The following is a 22,896-nucleotide window of genomic DNA, read 5'->3' as shown; positions in this document are numbered from 1 at the left end:
CTTCCTGTATTAGAATGCCTGCACTCTGGATGTAGAAGCACAGGGGCACCTTTGAACAGCAGCACTGTCAGTCTGGTGGTAGGGGAGTATTAGATAGATTAGTAGATTTAAATACACTAAACAAATTGAAGCCAAATTTCAACACACACATATTAAAAAGGAACTTTGTTCTGGAAAAAAAAAAGCAAATACTGTAGCTGCTGACTTTTAATAAACATGCACTTACCAGTCCAGGGATCAAGTACTGTTCTCACCTGGGCCGGATCTTCACCAGTCCCCGGCACCACCATCTTGGATATGGGAAGCCGGCTGTGACTTCCTGCAGCTTCACAGCTGGCTCTCCACTGCACATGTGGGAGCCGTGCTGCGCTTTGTGAATGGACCCACAGCCTTCTGGGACCTGTGACATGTCCCAGGAGGCTGTTGTAGGCAGACAAATACCTGCCACAAATAGGTACCTAAAAAAAAAACAAAAAAAAGCTGTATAACTTCTTCTGCAAATACAAAATACCTGACTGATGGATGTTTAATGTTTTCAGTGCCACTGTCCCAAAGAGGAGAGGAGGAGAAAAAAGCATAACTACCCTTTTCAAGTGAAGTTCCGCTTTAAGCATTTAGAGTAACAGTTTTTTTCCTTTTTACATAAATGAACAAAAGCTGATCATTGTAAACATTCCTGTCAGAGGTAAATGGTTTGTCTCAGCCCTCTAACTGCTGCACCTGCAGGACAGCTTGCTCTGTTGAAAAACAGCAAACTTATTGGCAAGATTACCAGGTGAAATTAAAGAAAAAAAAGCCTAACAAAAGAAAACTAATGCAATAACCACATCTAACAATTCGTAAGGTGCAATGTAATAAATGTTCGCTTTTAGTTTTAATACCACTTTAATTTATCTTTCCATGGGCTATTTATTTTTATCATGTTATTTTTGGCTGACGTTTTGTTATACAGTGGAACCTTGGTTAACGAGTAACGCGGTTAACAAGCGTTTTGAAAGAAAAGCAACTTTTTCTTTTTAAATCCTGTTGTCTCACAAAACAAGCAGAATTCAAGCTAATGGGGTGTGCAGTAGCACATTTGTCCAGAGGTGCGTGGGGAAATACTCAGAATCACTCGTAAATACTCCATTCCCGAGTGTTTCCGAGCCTTTCTGAGGGTTTCCGAGTTCACCTGAGCTGTCCCCGAGTATTTCCGAGGCTCTCGGGCGCCCCCCACCTCTGGCTACATGCGGTATTGCATGCAATAGAAGTCAATGCGGAACTAATTATCTTTGTTTCCATTGACTTCTATGTGGAAACTCGCTTTGATATGCGAGTGCTTTGGATTGCAAGCATTCTCCTGGAACGGATTATGCTTGTAATCCAAGGTTCCACTGTAATGGATTTATTATCACTGATCCTTTCCTCCTTGTCAGCATTAAGAACGGTTTGGCTTTCTGTTATCTCAGCATGTTATTCTTCCCTACAGGTGTCTGATTTGCCTTTCAAAGAACCTCGCTCGGTACGAGTCAGAGATAGAACCCCTCCCACCAAACTTAAAGGACAAACTGATAAAGCTTCTGTGTGTCCAAGGGCTTCTCACAGATGCCAACATAAGGCGGGTAAGGAGAATAAGAGAATTTTTAATTTATTTCAAAATACTTTTATAATGCTAAAGTACACCTGTCATGAGAGATTAACCTAGGCTGCCATTGCATAACTTCTTCTTCAAATACAAAATACCTGACCGACGGGCGTTTAATGTTTTCAGTGCCACTGTCCCAAAAAAAAAAAAAAGTTAGGGTAACATCTGTTAGGGTAACAAAATCTGAACTGCTTTCTTACATTAGGTCAGTGATTTGGAAACTAATGAAGCTGAGACATTGGAATGACGCGGAATTTGGTATTCTTCACAAACAGCTTAGGTTTATTGCACTGGAGTTGCACTTACCTGATATTATGAATCTAATCATTTGACTGTGGGAAAGGCAGACCTCTCCTATTCAACACATTTTTTAGGTGTACAAGGATGAAAAATACCTATGGGTCTACTGGAAAGCTGCAACATTTAATTTCACACTACCATGAACTGATCTGGGTTGCTAGTAAAGGTAGGACGTCCTACTTAGCACTCATTGTTGACAATTTTAGCAAGTAATGGCTTGTTCAAACTGTACTAAATTTGTAACGCTTAACAAATGCTCCTATAGCATTAATATGGGCATTAGACTCGCTTTAATGAGCTTTAGTGTGGGTGTTAGGCTTTTTACAAGTGTTACTGATGAGTTAAAAATGCTCCCCAAACGCCGTATGGGCAGTTTTGAAGCTTTTGATGAGCGTTAAGGCACGTTAAAACTCTTCCACAAACGCCTATTCTATTACAGTTAAAAAGCTAATCTTGCGCCCCTCAACCGCACTGTAGCTGCCTGCCAGAGCGTTTTCGAAGCATCATCATAGACTTGAATGGAAGGCGTTGAAAGGCTTCAAACGCCTCCTGACTCGACATGAGTCTTCAGTTTTGAAGCGATGCGACGCTAACACTTCACTGTGTGCTGTCCATTGTATTATTTGCATAGGTGTTTGAGGGGCGTTTTTAACGCCTCTCAAATGCCTGCTTTTAATGCCAGTGTAAACTTAACCTGAGGGTAGCCAAAGTGCAGGAGAACAATTGCATACTGTCCGTGACACTTTTTATATTTGCACTAATATACCATTTTTCAGAACAAGATTGTTGTTTGTGTCGCAAGTGCACTAATACAGGTACAATTAGCTCAAAAAAAGTGCAGGGATTATTCTGGATGTTGCTTGAGGTTCAACCTTAAAGGGTTTGTAAAGGCATAAGGTTTTTTATCTTATTGCATTCTATGCATTAAGATAAAAAAACCTTTTGTGTGTAGCAGCCTCCCCAGCACCCCCCTTATTACTTACCTGAGCCCCACCTCTTTCCAGCGATGTCCATGAGTGTCTAAGCTGTTCGGGACACTCCTCCAGATTGGCTGAGACACAACAGCAGCGCTATTGGCTCTCGAGGCTGTCAATCAAAGTCAGTTAGCCAATCGGGAGAGGGGGCCGGGTCGGGTCTGGGTTCCGTGTCTGAATGGATACACGGAGCTCTGACTCGGCTCGGGTGCCCCCATAGATAGCTGCTTGCTGAGGGGGCACTCGATAAGAGGGAGAGACCAGGAGCTGCAAAGAGGGACCCGAGAAGAGGAGGATCCAGGCTGCTCTGTGCAAAACCAACTGCAAAGAGGAGATAAGTATAACATGTTTGTTATTTAAAAAAAAAAAAAAAAAAGAATTTACAATCACTTTAAAGCTAAACTCCAGCCTTACCTTCAGTCTTGCACAGTTATGCAGTCTCCTCCCCTGTACTGAAGTTGCTTGCTCTGATTTCAGAGTAAGTCAGATTCTGCCTCATTTTCAGAATCATCTATCTCAGTGGTTCTTCACTCCTGTCCTCAGGACCCGCTAACAGCCCAGGTTTGCAAGATAGCTGAAATACATCACAGGTGATATCACTTGCTGCTCAGTGACTGCAGTATTCTAGTCTGCAACTCCCCAAGGTAATACTTAAAATCTGGTCTGTTGGTGGGTCCTGAGGACTAGAGTTGAGAACCACTGATCTAGCTCTTTCCGTCTTAGCCTGACAGTCCCCTGGCTCTACCCTTTTATTCATAAGATTTTAGTTCTTTCAATCATGGAAGCTCGGTATCACACAGGAGTATTGCCACTCATCACTATAGCACCCTCCTGGCCCCTGCCACTGGCCATGATCTGGCTGCATTGCATAGAGAAGCACAATGATTACATCACTGTGTTTAACCATTTGCCGACCTCCCCATGCAGATATACTGTGGCAGGGCAGGGCGCTCTGCACTGGATCGGGTATCTGATACCTGATACTTAATCAGTGCTTCCGGGTAGTGGATACGCGCCCACCCTGGCTATGCTGTGATTTGTTACAGCACAAGCTGATCAGTGGATGCTGGCCCCGCTGATCGGCTTTGTCATTCAGGGAAGGAAGCTACCATCACAGTCCCACTATAAGTGATCACTACCATTACTAGTAGAAGAAAAATAAAATTAAAATTCCAGTACCTATACCAGACACGATAACGTTCACGCAAACCAAATAATATACACTTATTGGGATTTTTTTTTTTTTGTCAAAGACATGTAGCAGAATACATTTTGGCCTAAACTGATTTTGAAAGAACTGAATGAAATTTTTTATTGGCTGTTTTTCATTTATACCGCAAAAAATAAAAAACCCAGTGGTGATCAATTATCACCAAAAGAAAGCTCTATTTTGCAAATAAGAAGACAGCCCTTAATTTGGCCACGTCACAATTTTATTGAATGTTTTTAAATCAGAAAATGTTTTTATTAGAGAAAAACCAGCAGGTACAGTAAGGGAAAAAGTATTTGATCCTCTGCTTATTTTGTATGTTTGCCCACTGACAAAGAAATGAACAGTCTATAATTTTAATGATAGGTTTATTTTAACAGGTAGAGACAGAATAACACCAAAAAATCTAGAAAAACACATTTCAAAAAAGTTATAAATTGATTTGCATTTTAATGAGTGAAAAATGTATTTGACCCCTTCGCAAAACATGACTTAGTACTTGGTGGCAAAACCCTTGTTGGCAAGCTCAGAGGTCAGATGTTTCTTGTAGTTGGCCACCAGGTTGGCACACATCTCAGGAGGGATTTTGTCCTACTCTTCTTTGCAGATCCTCTTCAAGTCATTAAGGTTTCGGGGCTGACGTTTGGTAACTCGAACCTTCATCTCCCTCCACATATTTTCTATGGGATTAAGGTCTGGAGACTGGCTAGGCTACTCCAGGACCTTAATGTGCTTCTTCTTGATCCACTCCTTCGTTGCCTTGGCCGTGTGTTTTGGGTCATTTTCATGCTGGAATACCCATCCACGACCCATTTTCAATGCTCTAGCTGAGGGAAGGCGGTTCTCACCCAAGATTTGACGGTACATGGCCCCGTCTATCATCCCTTTGATGCGGTGAAGTTGTCCTGTCCCTTTAGCAGAAAAACACCCTCTAAGCATAATGTTTTTACCTCCATGTTTGACAGTGGGGATGGTGTTCTTGGGGTCATAGGCAGCATACCTCCTCTAAACATGGCAAGTTGAGTTCATGCCAAAGAGCTCGATTTTGGTCTCATCCGACCACAACACTTTCACCCAATTTTCCTCTGAATCATTCAGATGTTCATTACCAAACTTCAGACGAGCCTGTATATGTGCTTTCTTGAGCAGGGGGACCGTGCGGGCACTGCAGGATTTCAGTCCTTCACGGTGTAGTGTGTTGCCAATTGTTTTCTTGGTGACTATGGTCCCAGCTGCCTTGAGATCATTGACAAGATTCTCCCGTGTAGTTCTGGGTTGATTCGTCACCATTCCACAATGTGAGCTCTTGCATGGAGCCCCAGACCGAGGGAGATTGACAGTTATTTTGTGTTTCTTCCATTTGCGAAAACCAACTGTTGTCACCCTCTCACCAAGCTGCTTGGCGATGGTCTTGTAGCCCATTCCAGCCTTGTGTAGGTCTACAATTTTGTTGCTGACATTGTTGGACAGCTCTTTGGTCTTGGCCATGGTGGAGAGATTAGAATCTGATTGATTGCTTCTGTGGACAGGTGTCTTTTATACAGGTAACAAGCTGAGATTAGGAGCACTCCCTTTAAGAGAGTGCTCTGAATCTCAGCTCGCTATCTGTATAGAAGACACCTGGGAGCCAGAAATCTTGCAGATTGATAGGGGATCAAATACTTATTTCACTCACACATACTTCACATTAAAATGCAAATGTGACCCGTTTTCAGCTAACAGTGGGTTTAAGCCCGCTGTCAGCTGAGGTCACAGAGCCAGTCCAGGCTCTGTGAGGGTCCCGACAATAATGTTGGAATCCACCTAGAAGCCTCACCGGCAGCTGGCTTAGACTCTCGGCGCACTGCTGAGAGCCTCGGACAGCCACTCCTGCCCCCTCTACAGTCCGCCGCTCCAGTAAGTGACTGTCAGTCAACGGCATTCTGCTCACTGCTCACTGAAGACTGAGAACTGAGATCACCAGTGTTTCATCTGTCAGTTCTCTGTGTAAAGGCGGCAAGGTACAGCTGCAGCTGGGATCGGTGCTGCAGCCATCTAGGTATGATTGTTATCTTCGTTTCCCACACTTCTGTTTTAAAACTTCCATGCAAGGAATGAAAAATTCAGAACAGACATTTTTTTCCCTGTGCTGATCTCACAAATGTATTTTATATTATAATAAGATGTATCAGATCTTGGTGAATGAAAAGATCCACTGTACAGCCCAGACTGTACCTGGTAGGATTGCACTCTGTGTACATTTGTTCAAGATAACAGAAAAATGTTTTAAGAAAATGTGCGATTAGGTGTTTGATTTATGTCATCTAAGAATTTGTTATAGTGAACCTTCCATGAACTTTTGATAGTCTGCAAAGGAAGCTACAAAGCTGAACCAGGAAATATGAGTAATTAGAGTAAAGGGCAGAGAAATGTTCCGAGAGATATCAGGCAAGAGCTATTTTTTTGGTAGGTATGAAATATGTTGTAGGAAATGTACAATGTGATCTGTTTAGGGCGCCTTGATTTTAACAAAGGACAACAAATCTTAGTGTTATTAAATACTCCATAAGTAAGAAAGAAGTAAGTTATCACTTATACCTCAAGCTATTGCTTGATTCCTGTCCCTTATGTGAGAATATTCTGTCTAGTTTATTTCTGCAGAAGACTGGAGCTGCCAGCAGACATCTGTAGGGCATGCCTCCACATTATGTGCCCAGGATTCAGCAAGTCTGGGGCTGCTAGAAAATGTCCTTAGGGCATGTCTGTGCACTATATTTTTCCAGGCTGCAAGGAGATGTCCTTGGGGCACACATCTGTACTATGTTCTTGGGATGAAATGAAATGTCTTTGAGGGACACATGTCCACTATATCATGTATGCCCGGAAGGGGCTATGCGGTCTTGACATTTCAGATCAAACCCACTTGTAAAGCACCTGTGGCAAATATACCCGGTGTATATCAAGCGATCGGGCAGCTATACATCTCCACCATACAGACGATAATCGGCATAACAGACTTATGCCCCGTACACACGGTCGGACTTTGTTCGGACATTCCGACAACAAAATCCTAGGATTTTTTCCGACAGATGTTGGCTCAAACTTGTCTTGCATACACACGGTCACACAAAGTTATCGGAAAATTAGATCGTTCTAAACGCGGTGACGTAAAACACGTACGTAGGGACTATAAACGGGGCAGTGGCCAATAGCTTTCATCTCTTTATTTATTCTGAGCATGCGTGGCACTTTGTCCATCGGATTTGTGTACACACGATCGGAATTTCCGACAACGGATTTTGTCGTTGGAAAATTTTATATCCTGCTCTCAAACTTTGTGTGTCGGAAAATCCGATGGAAAATGTGTGATGGAGCTTACACACGGTTGGAATTTCTGAAAACAAGGTCCTATCACACATTTTCCGTCGGAAAATCCGACCGTATGTACGGGGCATAACACTTTTATTCCCGCTGTTGCTGGCAGTGAATGGGTTAAGGAAGACTTGTCCAAGAGGTCATCCAAAAGGTTTGTAATTATCCTTGATCTTAAGTTCTGAGTAGAGTTTTTGTGCAGATGACTACACAGGATGAAAGTGTGATCATAACCCTTTGTCTCAGAAAGAATGCAGCCATACTGAACAGTTGGCAGTAAATAACTTTAGGGGGTCATACTAGTCAAATGTGCTAATGAACATTAGGCATTGCTACATCTTAAGATGAATTAGTGGCACTGCTCCGAAAGTCACTGATGGCTGTTTGGTGATCTTCATCTGCCCTAGCGCAAAGGTATTTGTAGTCTGCTTTCCAGGAGGCGTACATTAGTTTTATATCAAAGCTGTATAGATATCAATTTTATCAGCTTCAACAGGGAAAATAAAGTATTGCAAAATAAAGCAAAATGAAAATAAATAGTCCATAAAAAATAAATTACCTTTTAGATTTACCTTCACTCTATAGATTTCCCCAAAATACTACATATTTAATTTTTCAGCTGTTAAATGTCCTCCGTCTGATCCAGTATCGTTCAACCCACAACCCTCTCGGGTTGGACCCCTCGCAGCCAATGACTGGATAGCAAAAAGAGAAGCAGCACAATGATGAGCGCCTCTCTGTCACTCCTTCTTTTTCTATCAGCCTGTTTCAGCACATTAACTGATTTGCCCCTTGTACTGTTCCTTCTTCTCAGACTCCAGCCCTGCTGTACAGGCACTACAATAGGATGATACCAGGTCAAATTCAGTTTGCTTTTAAAAAAAAAAGACATTGGATTATGGTATGTATTAATGGTTGTGTTCATTTGTAGCTTTTATATCAGCTTAACAGGCTTATTTAAAAAAAATGACAAGGTGAACTAACATCCTATATGCTTCCCACCCCCTGGTCCTCACTGTACTTCTGTGGGTGATGAGCTGTCAGTGCTAACACAGCTGGTGTAGCAGTCTTCGGATTTGAAAAGACAGCTTGTCTTGACCTTCTTTCTGCAGGGCTTCTGGGGTGATTCTCTGTGCTGGCGTTCACCAATCAGAGTTGCTCTGATCCATCTCAGAAGCCTTGCATAAATAAGGGGCAGAAGAGTGGGGATTTCAAATTCCCAGACTACCACACTGGATGCGTGGACACTGACCGCTCTTCACTCAAGAAGGCAAGTACAGCGGGGATTGGGGGGGTGGGGATGGTAACGGTGTAGGATGTTAGATCACCTTTTAATTTTTTCTGAAAAGATGAACTTACACTTTTAACGCAAAAGCCATATTGGTTGTACTGAAGTGACTGTGAGGGGTTTTTTTTCCTCCTCAGTGGGCAAAGTTCCAGCTATGTCTGTGCATTTTCACACTCCCAGTAATCAGGACTATTGTTAATTCTTCAATTTTTTGTACTTGCTCTACCAATTAATTAGGCTGCTATATTCCTTGTGGTTTTACACTTCACAACCTACTGCTTTTTAAGTTTATAGACAGAGGTATATACAGTTGTGCTCATATGTTTACATACCCTGGCCGAATTTGTGACTTCTTGGCCATTTTTTAGAGAATATGAATGATAACACAAAAACACTGCTTTCACTCATGGTTAGTGTCTGGCTAAAGCCAATTACTATCAATCAACTGTGTTTACTCTTTTTAAATCAAAATGGCAACAGAAACTACCCAAATGACCCTGATCAAAAGTTTACATACCCTGATGATTTTGGCCTGATAACATGCAGACAAGTTGACACAAATGGGTTTGAATGGCTGTTAAAGGTAACCATCCTCACCTGTAATCTGTTTGCTTGTAATTAGTGTGTGTGTATAAAAGGTCAATGCGTTTCTGGACTCCTGACAGACCCTTGCATCTTTCATCCAGTGCTGCACTGATGTCTCTGGATTCTGAGTAATGGGGAAAGCAAAAGAGTTGTCAAAGGATCTGCGGGAAAAGGTAGTTGAACTGTATAAAACAGGAAAGGGGTATAAAAATATATCCAAGAAATTGAGAATGCCAATCAGCAGTGTTCAAACTCTAAGCAAGAAGTTGAAAATGAGGGGTTCTGTTGAAACCAAACCACGGTCAGGTAGACCAACTAAAATGTTAGCCACAACTGCCAGGAAAATTGTTTGGGATGCAAAAAAAAAAACGACAAATAACTTCAGGTGAAGTACAGGACTCTCTGAAAACATGCGGTGTGGCTGTATCAAGATGCACAATAAGGAAGCACTTGAAGAAAGATGGGCTGCATGGTCGAGTCGCCAGAAAAAAGCCATTGCTACGCAAATGCCACAAAGTATCCCGTTTACAATATGCCAAACAGCACAGAGACAAGCCTCAAACCTTATGGCACAAAGTAATTTGGAGTGATGAGACCAAAATTGAGCTTTTTGGCCACAACCATAAACACCACATTCAACTACAGTCAACTAGGCCTATGATGAAAGGTACGCCATTCCTACTGTGAAACACTGAGGTGGATTGCTGATGTTTTGGGGATGTGTGAGCTACAAAGGCACAGGAAATTTGGTCAAAATTGATGGCAAGATGAATGCAGTATGCTATCAAAAAATACTGGAGGAACATTTGCATTCATCAGTCAGGAAGCTACTCATGGGACGTACTTGGACATTCCAACATGACAATGATCCAAAACACAAGGCCAAGTCAACCTGTCATTAGCTACAGCAGAATAAAGTGAAGGTTCTGGAGTGACCATCTCAGTCTCCTGACCTCAGTATCATTGAGCCACTCTGGGGAGATCTCAAATGTGCAGTTCATGCAAGACAGCCCAAGAATTTTACAGGTACTGGAGGCTTTTTGCCAAGAGAAATGGGCAGCTTAGAAGATAAAGAGCCTCATCTATAAATACCACAAAAGACTTCAAGCTGTCATTGATGATAAAGGGAGCAATACACGGTATTAAGAACTGGCGTATGTAAACTTTTGATCAAGGTCATTTGGGTAGTTTTCTGTTTTCATTATCATTTAAAAGGAGTAAACACAGTTGATTGATAATAAATGGCTTCTGCCAAACACTAACCATGAGTGAAAGAAGTTTTTGTTATCATTCATATTCTCTGAAAAATGGCCAAGAAATTATAATTTCTGCCAGGGTATGTAAACTTATGAGCACAACTGTATATACCCTCCTGACTCCCTATTATCATGCCCTACTGATCTCCCCGTACCTTTCCCTCTTGGCCCCCCAATACTTTAGACATCTGAAGTTCTGGAAAATTGGAAACGGACCATAATATTTCTACACAAACATGTCCAAGAAATACAGTAGTTATGTATCACATACTCTATTATGCAATACAGTCATCTGGAAAGAATCTAAACTAAAGGTTAGAACATAACAATATTTATACTTACTACATATTTTGATTCTAGTTAAAGCATTACTTATTATACATCCTTTATAGACTCTGCATGCATCCTTATTCCTTAAAGGGGGGCGTTCCACAGTTTTTTGTATTCATGCTATAGGAAAAGTGACATTTACTAAGGAAAAAAATACCGTTTTAAATTACTGGCAAATGACATTCATTGCAAGCCTCTTTTTTTCTAAGAATCAGTACACAGACTTCTCCAAATGTACCCCAAAATACAAAGTAGACCCTTGAACGTTTTTTAAAAAAAAACAAGGACCCGTTATTTGCTGGTAATTGTAACCAGTTGTCGCTGGGCAACGTACATCACCTGAATTTCAGTAGTTATACCGGGATGATGTCTGCAGCTGCGTCATCAGCTCCTTTTATTTTTAAAAGGTTGCTATTAGGACGTAGCAGCAATTTGTGAGTAACCAGTTGTGGACAGAGTGCAGTGATCAGGAGTACACGGTATAAAAAGTGCGGTGATCTGTAGTGTACCGAGTGCGGTGATCAGGAGTGTGCGGTGTACGGAGTGCGTGGTGTACAGAGTGCGGTGATCAGGAGTGCGTGGTGTACAGAGTGCGGTGATCAGGAGTGTGCTGTGTACAGAGTGTGGTGATCAGGAGTGCGTGGTATACAGAGTATGGTGGACAGAGTGCAGTGATCAGGAGTGTGAAGTGTACAGAGTGCGGTGATCAGGAGTGCACTGTGTACAGAATGCGGTGATCAGGAGTGCGCGGTGTACAGAGTGCAGCGATCAGGAGTGCGTGGTGTACAGAGTGTGGTCAACAGAGTGCGGTTGAAAGGTGCCAACCTGACTTACAAAAAGTTAATAGTACCTTTCTATCATTAAGGATGTCCTCCCTATATATTACTCCTATACAACCTGTGCCAGCACTCTCCATTCCACACTCTCAGACACACACACAGCTCTGCAGGGAGCAATGCAAACCAAAGTCAACACAGGGACACAGAATAATGCATCACTCGTCCTTTATTTCCTGGTTCAGTATCTTAAAGTGGTTGTAAACCCTTTACAACCACTTTACCTACAGGTAAGCCTAGATTAAGGCTTACCTGTAGGTGCTTGAAATATCTCCCAGACCTGCACAGTCTAGGAGATATTTGCAAATCGCCGGAGTTAGAAAGTGCACGCTGTGCCGTTTCTAGCTCGGGTCATGCAGTTAAAGGCGGCTCCCGCGCCAGTCACAGAGCCAGAGTTAGCGGCCCCGGAAGGAGGAGGGGTGAAGAATGGATGCTCGCTACTAGCGAGGAAGACGGGGACATCGCGGACTTCTCCTGCAGGTAAGTGTCACATAATGGGCTACTATGCAATGCATAGTAGCCCATTATGCTTTACCTTTGCAGGGAAACAAAGAGGAAGTAACACCCATCAGGGTTTACTTCCTCTTTAAATGCAATATACTGTTAAGATATGACCAAGTGATATTTACAACATTACACCAACAGAAACCAATAAAGAAAATGTCCACCCATTGCTTGTCATCATTAACCACTTGCCACCCACCATATAGCAGCATGACGGTGGCAAAGTGGTTGTGATATCCTGACTGGACGTCATATGACGTGATCAGGATAACACAGACGGCGCGTGCCTGATAACACATCGCAGCTCTAATCGTGGTATGGAGCCTCTGACAGAGGCTTCTTACCACGTGATCAGCTGTGACCAATCACAGCTGATCATCGCGTGAACCAGGAAGTGCTGGTAAACGGCTTTCCTCGGTTCACGCTGACAGGATGAGCCGATCGTCGGCTCTCCCTGTCAGAGGGGGGGTCTGTGCTGATAATCAGCACAGCCCCCATCAAAAGGTGCCCATCAGCTGCCAATCAATGTCCAACACCTGCCAGCCTGTCCCCATAATAAACGCCTGTCAGTGCCCACAACAGCGCCGATCAGTGCCCACAACAGTGCCAATCAGTGCCCCATCAGTAATGCTTATCAGTGCCCCATCAAAGTGCCAATCAGTGCCACTCATTAATGACTGTCAGTAGCTCCTCATCAGTGCTGCCTATCCAGTGCCACCTATAAGTGCCACCTATCAATCCCGTCAGAGCCGCCTATCAGTGCCGATCAGTTTTATGTATTTATTTTTTATTGTCGGTTTTTTTTTTTGTTTTTTTTGTTTATAGCGCAAAAATTAAAAACCGCAGAGGTGATTAAATACCAAAAGAAAGCTCTAACCCACTTACATAGAATTGTTAATATACATATGTTTGTCACCCATAATAACACCTGTTAGTGATTTAATACACATTAAAGGATATATATGTGTGTTTTATTGTACAATCTTAAAGTTAGTTCTCATTATGTCCCAGACATCAGTATTTAAGATTATATTTAAAAAACAAAGTCGGGGCGCATCGCCAAGCTTTCTACAAGTATTTTCTAATTCTCACCTTTCGTATCTCCTTTCTTATAATAATAATTTCTATAACAATAACAGTGTTGCCACATATGAGACTGACCAACTAAAAGCAATCCTTAAAGATTCACTCTACGTTAAAGGGGTTGTAAACCCTTGTGTTTTTTCACCTTAATGCATCCTATGCATTAAGGTAAAAAAACTTCTGACACTGACGTTCCCCTAGCCCCCCCGCTTTACTCACCTGAGCCTCTTCGTTCCCTCGGCGGAGACGCACTGTACCTCTCTGCCCAGGGTTCTCGGCTCTTGATTGGATAGATTGATAGCAGCGCAGCCATTGGCTCCCACTGCTGTCAATCAAATCCAATGATGCGAGTGTTGGGGGGGGGCGAGCTGAGTCCGGCGCTCTGCGTCTATGGACGCAAATGCTGCACTCGGGAGTGTGCCCTCAAGGTAACCCCCAGGGAGAGCGCTTCTCCTAGCGTGTTTACCGATGGGAGGAGGAGCTGCGAGCGCCGCTGGGGGACCCCAGAAGACGATGATCGGGGCCACACTGTGCAAAACGAACTGCACTGTGAAGGTAAGTATGACTTGTTTGTTATTTAAAAAAAAAAAACGAGGGTTTGCAACCCCTTTAAGTCACAGTAAAGCACAAAGTAAGTACATAATTAAGGGGCGTCTTTACAAGACTCTTATGCCCTGTACACACGAGCAGACTTTTCGACCGGACTGGTCCGACGGACCGAATCCGGCGGACAATCCAACCGTGTGTAGGCTTCATCGGACCTTCAGTTTCTGTCGAAAATCTGACGGACTTTAGATTTGGAACAGGTTTCAAATCTTTACGTCGGAACTCTGCCGGACCCAGTTCCTATTGAAAAATCCGCTCATCTGTATGCTAGTCCGACGGACGAAAACCGACGCTAGGGCAACTATTGGCTACTGAACTTCCTTATTTTAGTCCGGTCGTACGTCATCACGTACAAATCCGTCGGACTTTGGTGTAAACGTGTGTAGGCAAGTCCGTTCGTTCGAAAGTCCATCGGAAGTCCGTCGAAAGTCCGTCAGAAAGACTGGCGGACCTTTGTTGCTGAAAAGTCTGTGCGAAACTCAAAATAGTCACTGAAATGACAACATGTATATATTAAATGAATTGGTGTACACACTCAATATTATTACAATAAAAAAATGTCCATAAGTGATGATATATGTGAGTCTATTCCCAATAAAGTGCAAAAAAAAGTCTTGCAAACGGTGAAATCATATGCACATGTGAAAGGGGCCACCACCGGGTATAGGAAAGGCTTACCAGATCGTTTGAACACACTAGGGCATACGCACTGTATGTCAAACAGGCTTGATTTGTGTCAGATGGACCCTGGGATGGTACCGTCAAGGCGATGTATGCAAACGACAGCCAGATGGAATCATAGGGGATGTGATACCAGAAGTGGACCAAAGCTCAAAATTCCATGGGCAAATGCAGAGTGTCAAAGAGGAAACAAAAATGGACCATAGCGTAATTCCATAAAAACAAGAGTACATTTATTTAAAATGAAAAACCACTCACATGGATATGTATAAAAACAGCGCTGGTTAAAATCATAAGAGGCAGCAGTGGGGACCGTCCCGACGCGTTTCGTCTCCAAAGGACATCATCAAAAGACCCCAGAGTGCGTATGCCCTAGTGTGTTCAAACGATCTGGTAAGCCTTTCCTATATCCGGTGGTGGCCCCTTTCACATGTGCATATGATTTCACCGTTTGCTAGACTTTTTTTGCACTTTATTGGGAATAGACTCACATATATCATCACTTATGGACATTTTTTTATTGTAATAATATTGAGTGTGTATACCATTTACCAGTGTATACCATCACGTATGGACATTTTCTTTTATTTTTATAATATTGATTGTGTACACCAATTCATTTAATATATACATGTTGTCATTTCAGTGACTATTTTGAGTTTCGCATAGATTGTACTGTGCGCATTAACCTTTAGCGCTACACTTTGATTTATTAGTTTTGTTTACCATTTTTCCATGTTGTGTGTTAGCTGCTAATGCTGTGAGCAGCGCAGAACTTTTTGGTTTATTTGCTGAAAAGTCTGCCCATGTGTACAGGGTATTACAATCCTCCCCTTTGAGCCTCCAATAGGATCACAAATATAGGTTGAACATATAGTCCTCATAATCCTCTTTATCCCTTTTTAAATCTTTTAGAGTTTAGCTTTTAAATTATACACAACACTTTTAATTGCATATGGCAAGATAATGATACATACAGAAGGGTCATTTCAACTGTCATCTCAACTGTATAGCAAATGTTCATGAAAAATAAAGAGTACATGACAGTCCTTAAGAGCCCTTTCACACTGGGGCGGGGGCGGCGTCGGCGGTAAAACGCCGCTATTATTAGCGGCGTTTTACCGTCGGTATCCGGTATTAGCGTCCGAGAAAGGGTTAAATACCACCGCAAAGCGCCTCTGCAGAGGCGCTTTGCCAGCGGTATAGCCACGCCGTCCCATTGATTTCAATGGGCAGGAGCGGTGAAGGAGCGGTATACACTCCGCTCCTTCACCGCTCCGAAGATGCTGCTAGCAGGACTTTTTTTACCGTCCTGCCAGCGCATCGCTCCAGTGTGAAAGCCCTCGGGGCTTTCACACTGGAATGAAAGCAGCGGCACTTTCGGGTTGGTTTGCAGGCACTATTATTAGCGCAATAGCGCCTGCAAACCGCCCCAGTGTGAAAGGGCTCTAAGTTAATAAAGTAATCCTCAGCAAAATGGAATAGAACAGAAAAGTCTCTCTTGCATTGAGCCTTGCAAATTTCCAGGTTGTACAAAATCCACATTATTCCAGTCCTCGAGTTAATTTCCTACACTTTTAAACACCTTTGGGGATTATGTATCTTCCCATATAGCCAGGAGAAATCTACCACCCCATAAGAGCTTGCCTCTTGGTAAGGACAGAACTTGACATCAACGGACAAACTGGAACTGATGTTGCAAAAAGTCATCCTTCAGGTTAGCTCATTTGGGTCTTCAGGCTGGCACCTCGGATCTTTCCCACTCTTCTCCATTAGAACTTTAGGCCTTAGGTTAGCAGCATCCTCCAATTTTATTCTCTTTACGCAGTAGTTGTCAAGGCAATGATGACAGGTAGCAACTCAATTTATACCCACACTGTATTAAGTCAGTACAGTATTTATAACCTTGTTGATATAAATGATTATTATTTTATCAGTTTATACTCCTAGCCTTACTAAAATATATGTACATGCAAAAAATAAAACTTCATATATTACCTGATATACTCAACAGAAAACCATGTTTAAAATAGTCCAAACTTAGGGGTTGTAAACACTCTGGGTTTTTCACCTTAATGCATTCTATGCATTAAGGTGAAAAACCTCCTTTAGTGTAGTAGCTCCCCAGAACCCCCCTTTTACTTACCTGAACCCTGTCTTTCCAGCACCGGGGGCAAGCACACCCGCTCCAGCCGGTGTCTCGGGTCCTGATTGGATAGATTGATAGCAGCGCAGCCATTGGCTCCCAGGACACGGGAGCACGCCCACAGGAGTGTCCCCAGGGAAGTGCTTCCCTGTGGGGAAAGAGTGCAGCAGAGGGACCCCAGAAGAGGAGGATTGGGGCCACTCTGTGCAAAACCCCTGTTATTTAAAGAAAAAAAAACTAAGCTTTACAATCACTTTAAGCTATTTTACGCAATTCCAAATTTCCAAAACTTTATTTATTTTATTAATAAAAAGACATTACAATATATATCCTTTAGTTTCATGTTTCAAAAATCAAAAACCTTTCCCTGGCTATATTACAAATTCTCTTTGCTTGCTCTCTTGTCAGTTTCAGCAAGCTAACACAAGTCCTTAGTTCAGATCTTACATTAACCTCCTGATGTCATAACATAATAAATGACAACCATACCGTGCGGCTATGGAGATGTCTGTAAATGTAAAGGTTTTCTTTAGCACTTACAAGGAAAAGAGACACATCATTTACCAATCCACACATTCTGCTTTGGATTTCAAAAACAACAATAGATAAAACAAAGTATTATGACAGCTGTACTATAATTAATAACAACCTTATACTAATCTAAAGTAACCCCATATTACACATTTTTCTAAAAACCTGTGTTTTGTAAATGTACTGTTTCCACTATCAAAGAATAAAGTTATTTTGTGGTATTTACCAAGTACACTTTTAAATAATACTTATTTTTACCATGTCTGGGAAACATTAAAAATAATTGCGCGCACATTGTTTATTATTAGATTAAGCGTACAAAGGTTGTAGCCAACTGACTGGAGGTAACTAGTTCAGGTCCACATCCCTAATACACAGTATGCAAAAAATTTCCTCAAAAGTGGGACTTTAATGGACCATGAACAAAAAAGGATTCTTGTAAAATTGAAAATGTATTGTTGCAAAATATTAGTATTACACAATATATGATATATGATAAAAAAAACAGACACATGGTGAAAATAAACAACATGGGACAAAAAACTGGAATAACCCAATTCCACTGTCAGAGGGACAGAGGCCACCCAGAGATGCCAGGGTACAATGCTGATAAGCCGGTCTGTAGAACCTGGCTAAACACAACCAGCTAAGCCTTATTGTTGTGGTCTGGAGATCAGCTCCCTGTGTCTCTCAGTTGAAACTGCTGCTTCAACCGAGAGAGCTGGTTGTGTTTAGCCAGGTTCTACAGACCACCTTATCAGCATTTTACCTTGGCATCTTTGGATGGCCATTATAGTGATGCAGCTTTTGACCAATCCTTGTGACCACCTGTGACCGGATCGGCTCTCTGGATAAACTTTATTCAGAATAAACCCCTGCATGTAGTGACCAATCTTAAACTTTTGAGATAAAGAACTTTCTGTGGCTTGCTCTCTCATACTGCTCTGCCCCCCTTGTGGGTGGGCACATCCCTATATGGGGTCACTTTTGGACACTTTTCATCTTCATTCTGTTCTGGTTCCTTGGTGCTGCTCTGGCACTCCGGTCTCCTCTCACTTTTTGAGTTTTGATCTCTCTTGGTTGAAATACACAACATATGGGATTAATCACACATATCTGGAATTCTTCAGCCCATTGTCCCTGAAGACTTCTACTTTATCTGTTGAAACGCGTTGGATTTCCTCTGTCCCTCTCACAGTGGAATTGGATTATTCCAGTTTTTTGTCCCATGCTGTTCATTTTCACCATGTGTCTGTTTTTATCATATATCACGTATTGTGTAATACTAATATTTATGCAATAATAAATTTTCAATTTTACAAGAATCATTTTTTGTTTATAATAGATTAATTAAGCTGGCACATATTGTTATGACTATGAGAAATAACAACAATAGCCTTGCCAAATGTCTTCTGAACATTATCTTTTCATGAGAAAGAGAAAAAAAACAAAGGAGGGGGGCATGCATGCAGAGAGCGAACATGACACAGACCCAAGATGTAGAACTAAGAGTTCCAGCATTCACACACATACATGATTACCTCTCTAAAATTGCTTACTTTATTTTGTTTTAATATCCCTTTCATGCCATCTACTTTAAAAAAACTTAACTCTAACGTCTATAATTAAATGGGCACCCATAATGCTCATCCCATCTTCCTTCTCTGACAACATATAAAATATTCTGTTTGGGCCAGGACCAAAAATTATGTGATTCCTATACATTTCCACCCTCATTTCTCTGTTTTGGCTTTTCTCATGTCTTAGACTTATTAGAAGTAATGCCTGACATTAAATTCAAATAAACTACTTAAAGCTTCCCTTTATGTCTATTATGAATCCTAGTCCCTGTAGACTTTTGTAACTCAGTTGCCTAGTGGGTCCCTGTCACCACTATCTAGGGGCTCCGTATAGGTGGAACCGCACCTCCGATTCATACTCTACATACTCTAAATACTCTCATACTCTAAATGGCCAAAGCAAGTACACGTTATATGTTTACATAGTCTCCGTCTCCCCCCCCCTTTTTTCCCTATTGTTCTTAGGCCAGCATATTATATGCGCATTCATATATGTGTGTGTGTATCCTCTCACATGCACGCATTTGTGCCCATAATTATCACATTTGTGCATGTACACGCATGTATGCACAACCTGCATACATGTGTGTATGTGTGTATATATATATATATATATATATATATATATATATATATATATATATTAATTCCATACCCAATTCATACATAATATAATAATGATCTGATTTTTAATTTTTAATCGAATTATCTCTTTATTCTTTATTTCCACCCCAAAATAAGCACAGTCATGTGCATAGGTTCTTTTGTATGCAATTTTTTGTGTATATATATATATATATGTATTTTTGTATATTTTCTATATATATATTTTTAGTAATTTTTTTTATAATTTTTATCCAAATTATCATTATTATATTTTTCTATTAAATTACCTTCATCATGCTCTGTGCATATTGCACATAAAAATTCTCCATATATTACATAATCCTCTAATATATTTTCTTGTTTTGGTGGAGTCAACAGTGTGTTTTTATTTTTTATTTATTTTTACTCTTCATTTTTATTTTTATTTTTTTTTTCTTAATTGTTGTTTGTTTTTCTGTTCTTTTTAGCTTATATCTGATTAGTGTATATATTTTCATAATACCATTCATTTGTCCCTTGTCCATCCTACTATCTTTCTTACTTTTTGTGTTCATGTATTTTCCCTATTTCCTTCTCTGCATCATCTGCCTGAATGTACAATGACTGACAGACTCCATAACCTATCTATGTCCAATCCCCGCCTTTCGTTCCTTTGGAACATGTCAACATTAGTGAACTATGGACAGGGCGGAGCCACGATCTGATTGGCTGGCCCACCCTGTCATTCCCTTCTTTTACCACACCAAAGATGGCGGATCGCTATGCCTGACTAAGGAGCACGCATGTTCCGAACGCGTGCACGCAAATAGCATCATCCGACCGCGACCAGGAACTCCGGGACTGATGATCTCCCCCTGCGCCCTGCGGTCTCGAGCCTGAGACACCGGAAGCCACTGGCATCATCAGACACAGATAAACGGCGCTAGAGGATCGTCCCCGTGGAGCCCTGCTGTCCATCCTGCTGTCCACTGACTATACTACGATGTGCCTGCTTTTATTTTACTCAGAATGAGTGCATTTCTTTTCAAATTAAAACATATGTCAATACTACTAGACTTAGGTTGACGGTGCTTGTTTTCTTTTTTTTTTTTTTTTTTTTTGTATTTCTCCAAAAGGTGCCTTCTACCCTTCAGTGTGCTGCCTCCTGCATTGTGCCAGTATTTTTCTGTGGTAATATACCCAGATTACAGAATTTTCCCTCCTTCCTTCATTGACTGAACCCTTACCAGGAGTCATTTTCTACATAACTGCTTATTGACTCTCTGCTGCTATTTTAATTGTGTCCTATCCCCGGACACATTTTTTAATCCCTCCATCCCATCAACAACACAGTATTGCTTATAGTTGACATATTTTAGCGCAACCAGTTATCGTTTTTTTTTTTTTTTTCTTACTCTACATGTGCCTAAACCTTCTTGCCTCTAAACTATTATTTTTATAGCAGATGTGTGCTTCATATAACAGCACTATTCTTCCTTTTCTTATCTATAACACTCTGATGGACAGTAGACAGTGACAACATAGCATAACATATAATCCCCAATCAATACAGTTTGATTATAGATAGTAAAATAGGTACCCTTTGTCCCAAAAATGCCTTACCGATCAAGGAAGTCCGATAACTCAATTGTAAGCAAAGGCTTACCTTAGCCGGCTGATTATCAGAAATTCCCGGATCATCTCAAGCTTCTCATCTGGGATACTCAGGGTCCCATTAATACCTCTACTTAACAATTTACCATTTGCCTGTGTATACATAAGCAGTTATTACTTTAAGGAGTTACATAAGTACTACACAATATGAGCTAAGCTAATTTCCAAATTTCACAAAATAAAGATATTATCTTAAGGCGGAGCTCTACACCTACATTAAAACATTATTTACACGTAATGTTCTTTATAATTTGCAATTGCAGTGTTCTTAAGATTTAAATAGATCTGATCAGGTTCCTCAGGAGAGGAATTTTGGTACCATTTAAATACATAATACGTAATTACGTAACGTAATTTAGCAGTGATGTCACGTTTCTCACAAAGCATTCAAATTTAACAGTTCATTGGGAATGTGTTCAATAATATGAGCCCATCACATTGTATAAACTTACCAAAAGTTATTGGAAGCCACAAAGTCTTAACAAGCAAAAAAACTATAACCTGTAATAAAAGCATACTATAAATTTGGGAAAACATTGAATTATGTTCATTTCCCTATTAGTACACTTAACTAAAAGTTAGCCCAGTTCTGTAAAAAAGTAACAGTACCATCCAGTTATGGCTGTCTACACAGATTCCTGTATCCCCATATGTACTCATGTACTCCCTTCAAATTTACCCCAGATAGACAGAGAATTGTAATGGGGCCCTAGTGTCTAGATGCTCTTCAAAAACAGCCTTCAGCATCAATTGAAAAGGGAAACACTCAGTATTTCCTAACTCGCATTCGTATTAATTTATAGAAATACTCATCAACCCTGGAGTTATGGGTGTACTAGCATGGGGTACATCTGTAAATGTGGACTTTTTGAGGGCTTTCACTTTATCAAAATATTTTTCACACTGGGCAAGGGAATCCCCTATTGTATTCAGAAGGGTAGTAATTTTATTCTGTATTATATTCTTCCGCTTTTCCTTCAATTTCATTTTATCCTTCAACAATTGAACAAATTCCGAACCTTCTTGAACCTCTTCTATTAACTGTACATTTTCCCTATTCTCCTGTGACCCTTATCAACGAAAGGAGAGAGAATTACCTCTCTCCTGCTCAGAAGGGAATGATATAGAACTCTCCACTGACTGAGTCTTAAAAAGATTTTCCTCATCTCTAATTTCTGTTCTCTTTATAGCAACCTTCCTGGTTATTCTGTTCAACACTTTCTGTTCTTGCTTTCTCATTTTAGTTAATGCTTTAATTCTAGTTTTCACCGCAATAAAAGTTCCTTCTGCAATTTCTGTAACAACATACATTTTCTTTTTTTTTAACATAAAAGTTTTTATTTAACAAATCAGCATTACAATATATTCAGCATCCAACATTAAAGTATTTCGTAGTTACATTGTCAGTTTGAAATATCCATTTTCAGTTAGCATCCTACAAATCCATGCTACCATCATTCCTAACATTTCTTAACCGGTGTAATTCCCAAGCATATTACTGTCTAAGGCCTCTTTCACACGAGGGATCCGTATGTCCGTTTTTCATCCTTCCGTTTTCGGATGAAAAACGGACATACATGTATCCCTATGGAGCGTCGGATGTTGTGCGGTGACATGTCCACTGACATCCGACCCGCTCCGATCCGAAAAGTGTAACCGAGGAAAATCCTACTTTTCCATCCGTTTTCAGATCGGATCGGGTGACGACGGACACTACGGTCCGTCATCACCCGATCCCCCATAGGGGAGAGC

The 22,896-nt window shown here is 41.1% G+C and overlaps 1 protein-coding gene across 3 annotated transcripts in view; it reads left to right on the top strand.

The window, feature by feature from the left end:
• Nucleotides 1-22,896, top strand: part of AMN1 (antagonist of mitotic exit network 1 homolog) — a 279,533-nt gene that overhangs the window by 37,607 nt on the left and 219,030 nt on the right. For 2 of the 3 annotated variants that reach the window (XM_073621863.1, XM_073621865.1), the window contains exons 2-3: nucleotides 1,469-1,601; nucleotides 8,274-8,360. In XM_073621863.1, coding sequence (XP_073477964.1) covers nucleotides 1,469-1,601; nucleotides 8,274-8,360 — 220 coding nt within the window. The remainder of the gene's footprint in view (nucleotides 1-1,468; nucleotides 1,602-8,273; nucleotides 8,361-22,896) is intronic. The other variant, XM_073621864.1, reaches the window with a different exon arrangement.

The sequence above is a fragment of the Aquarana catesbeiana genome, linkage group LG03 (genome assembly GCF_042186555.1).
Source record: "Aquarana catesbeiana isolate 2022-GZ linkage group LG03, ASM4218655v1, whole genome shotgun sequence".
Classification (NCBI taxonomy): Eukaryota; Metazoa; Chordata; class Amphibia; order Anura; family Ranidae; genus Aquarana; species Aquarana catesbeiana.
This window is presented reverse-complemented; position numbering and strand designations above follow the sequence as displayed.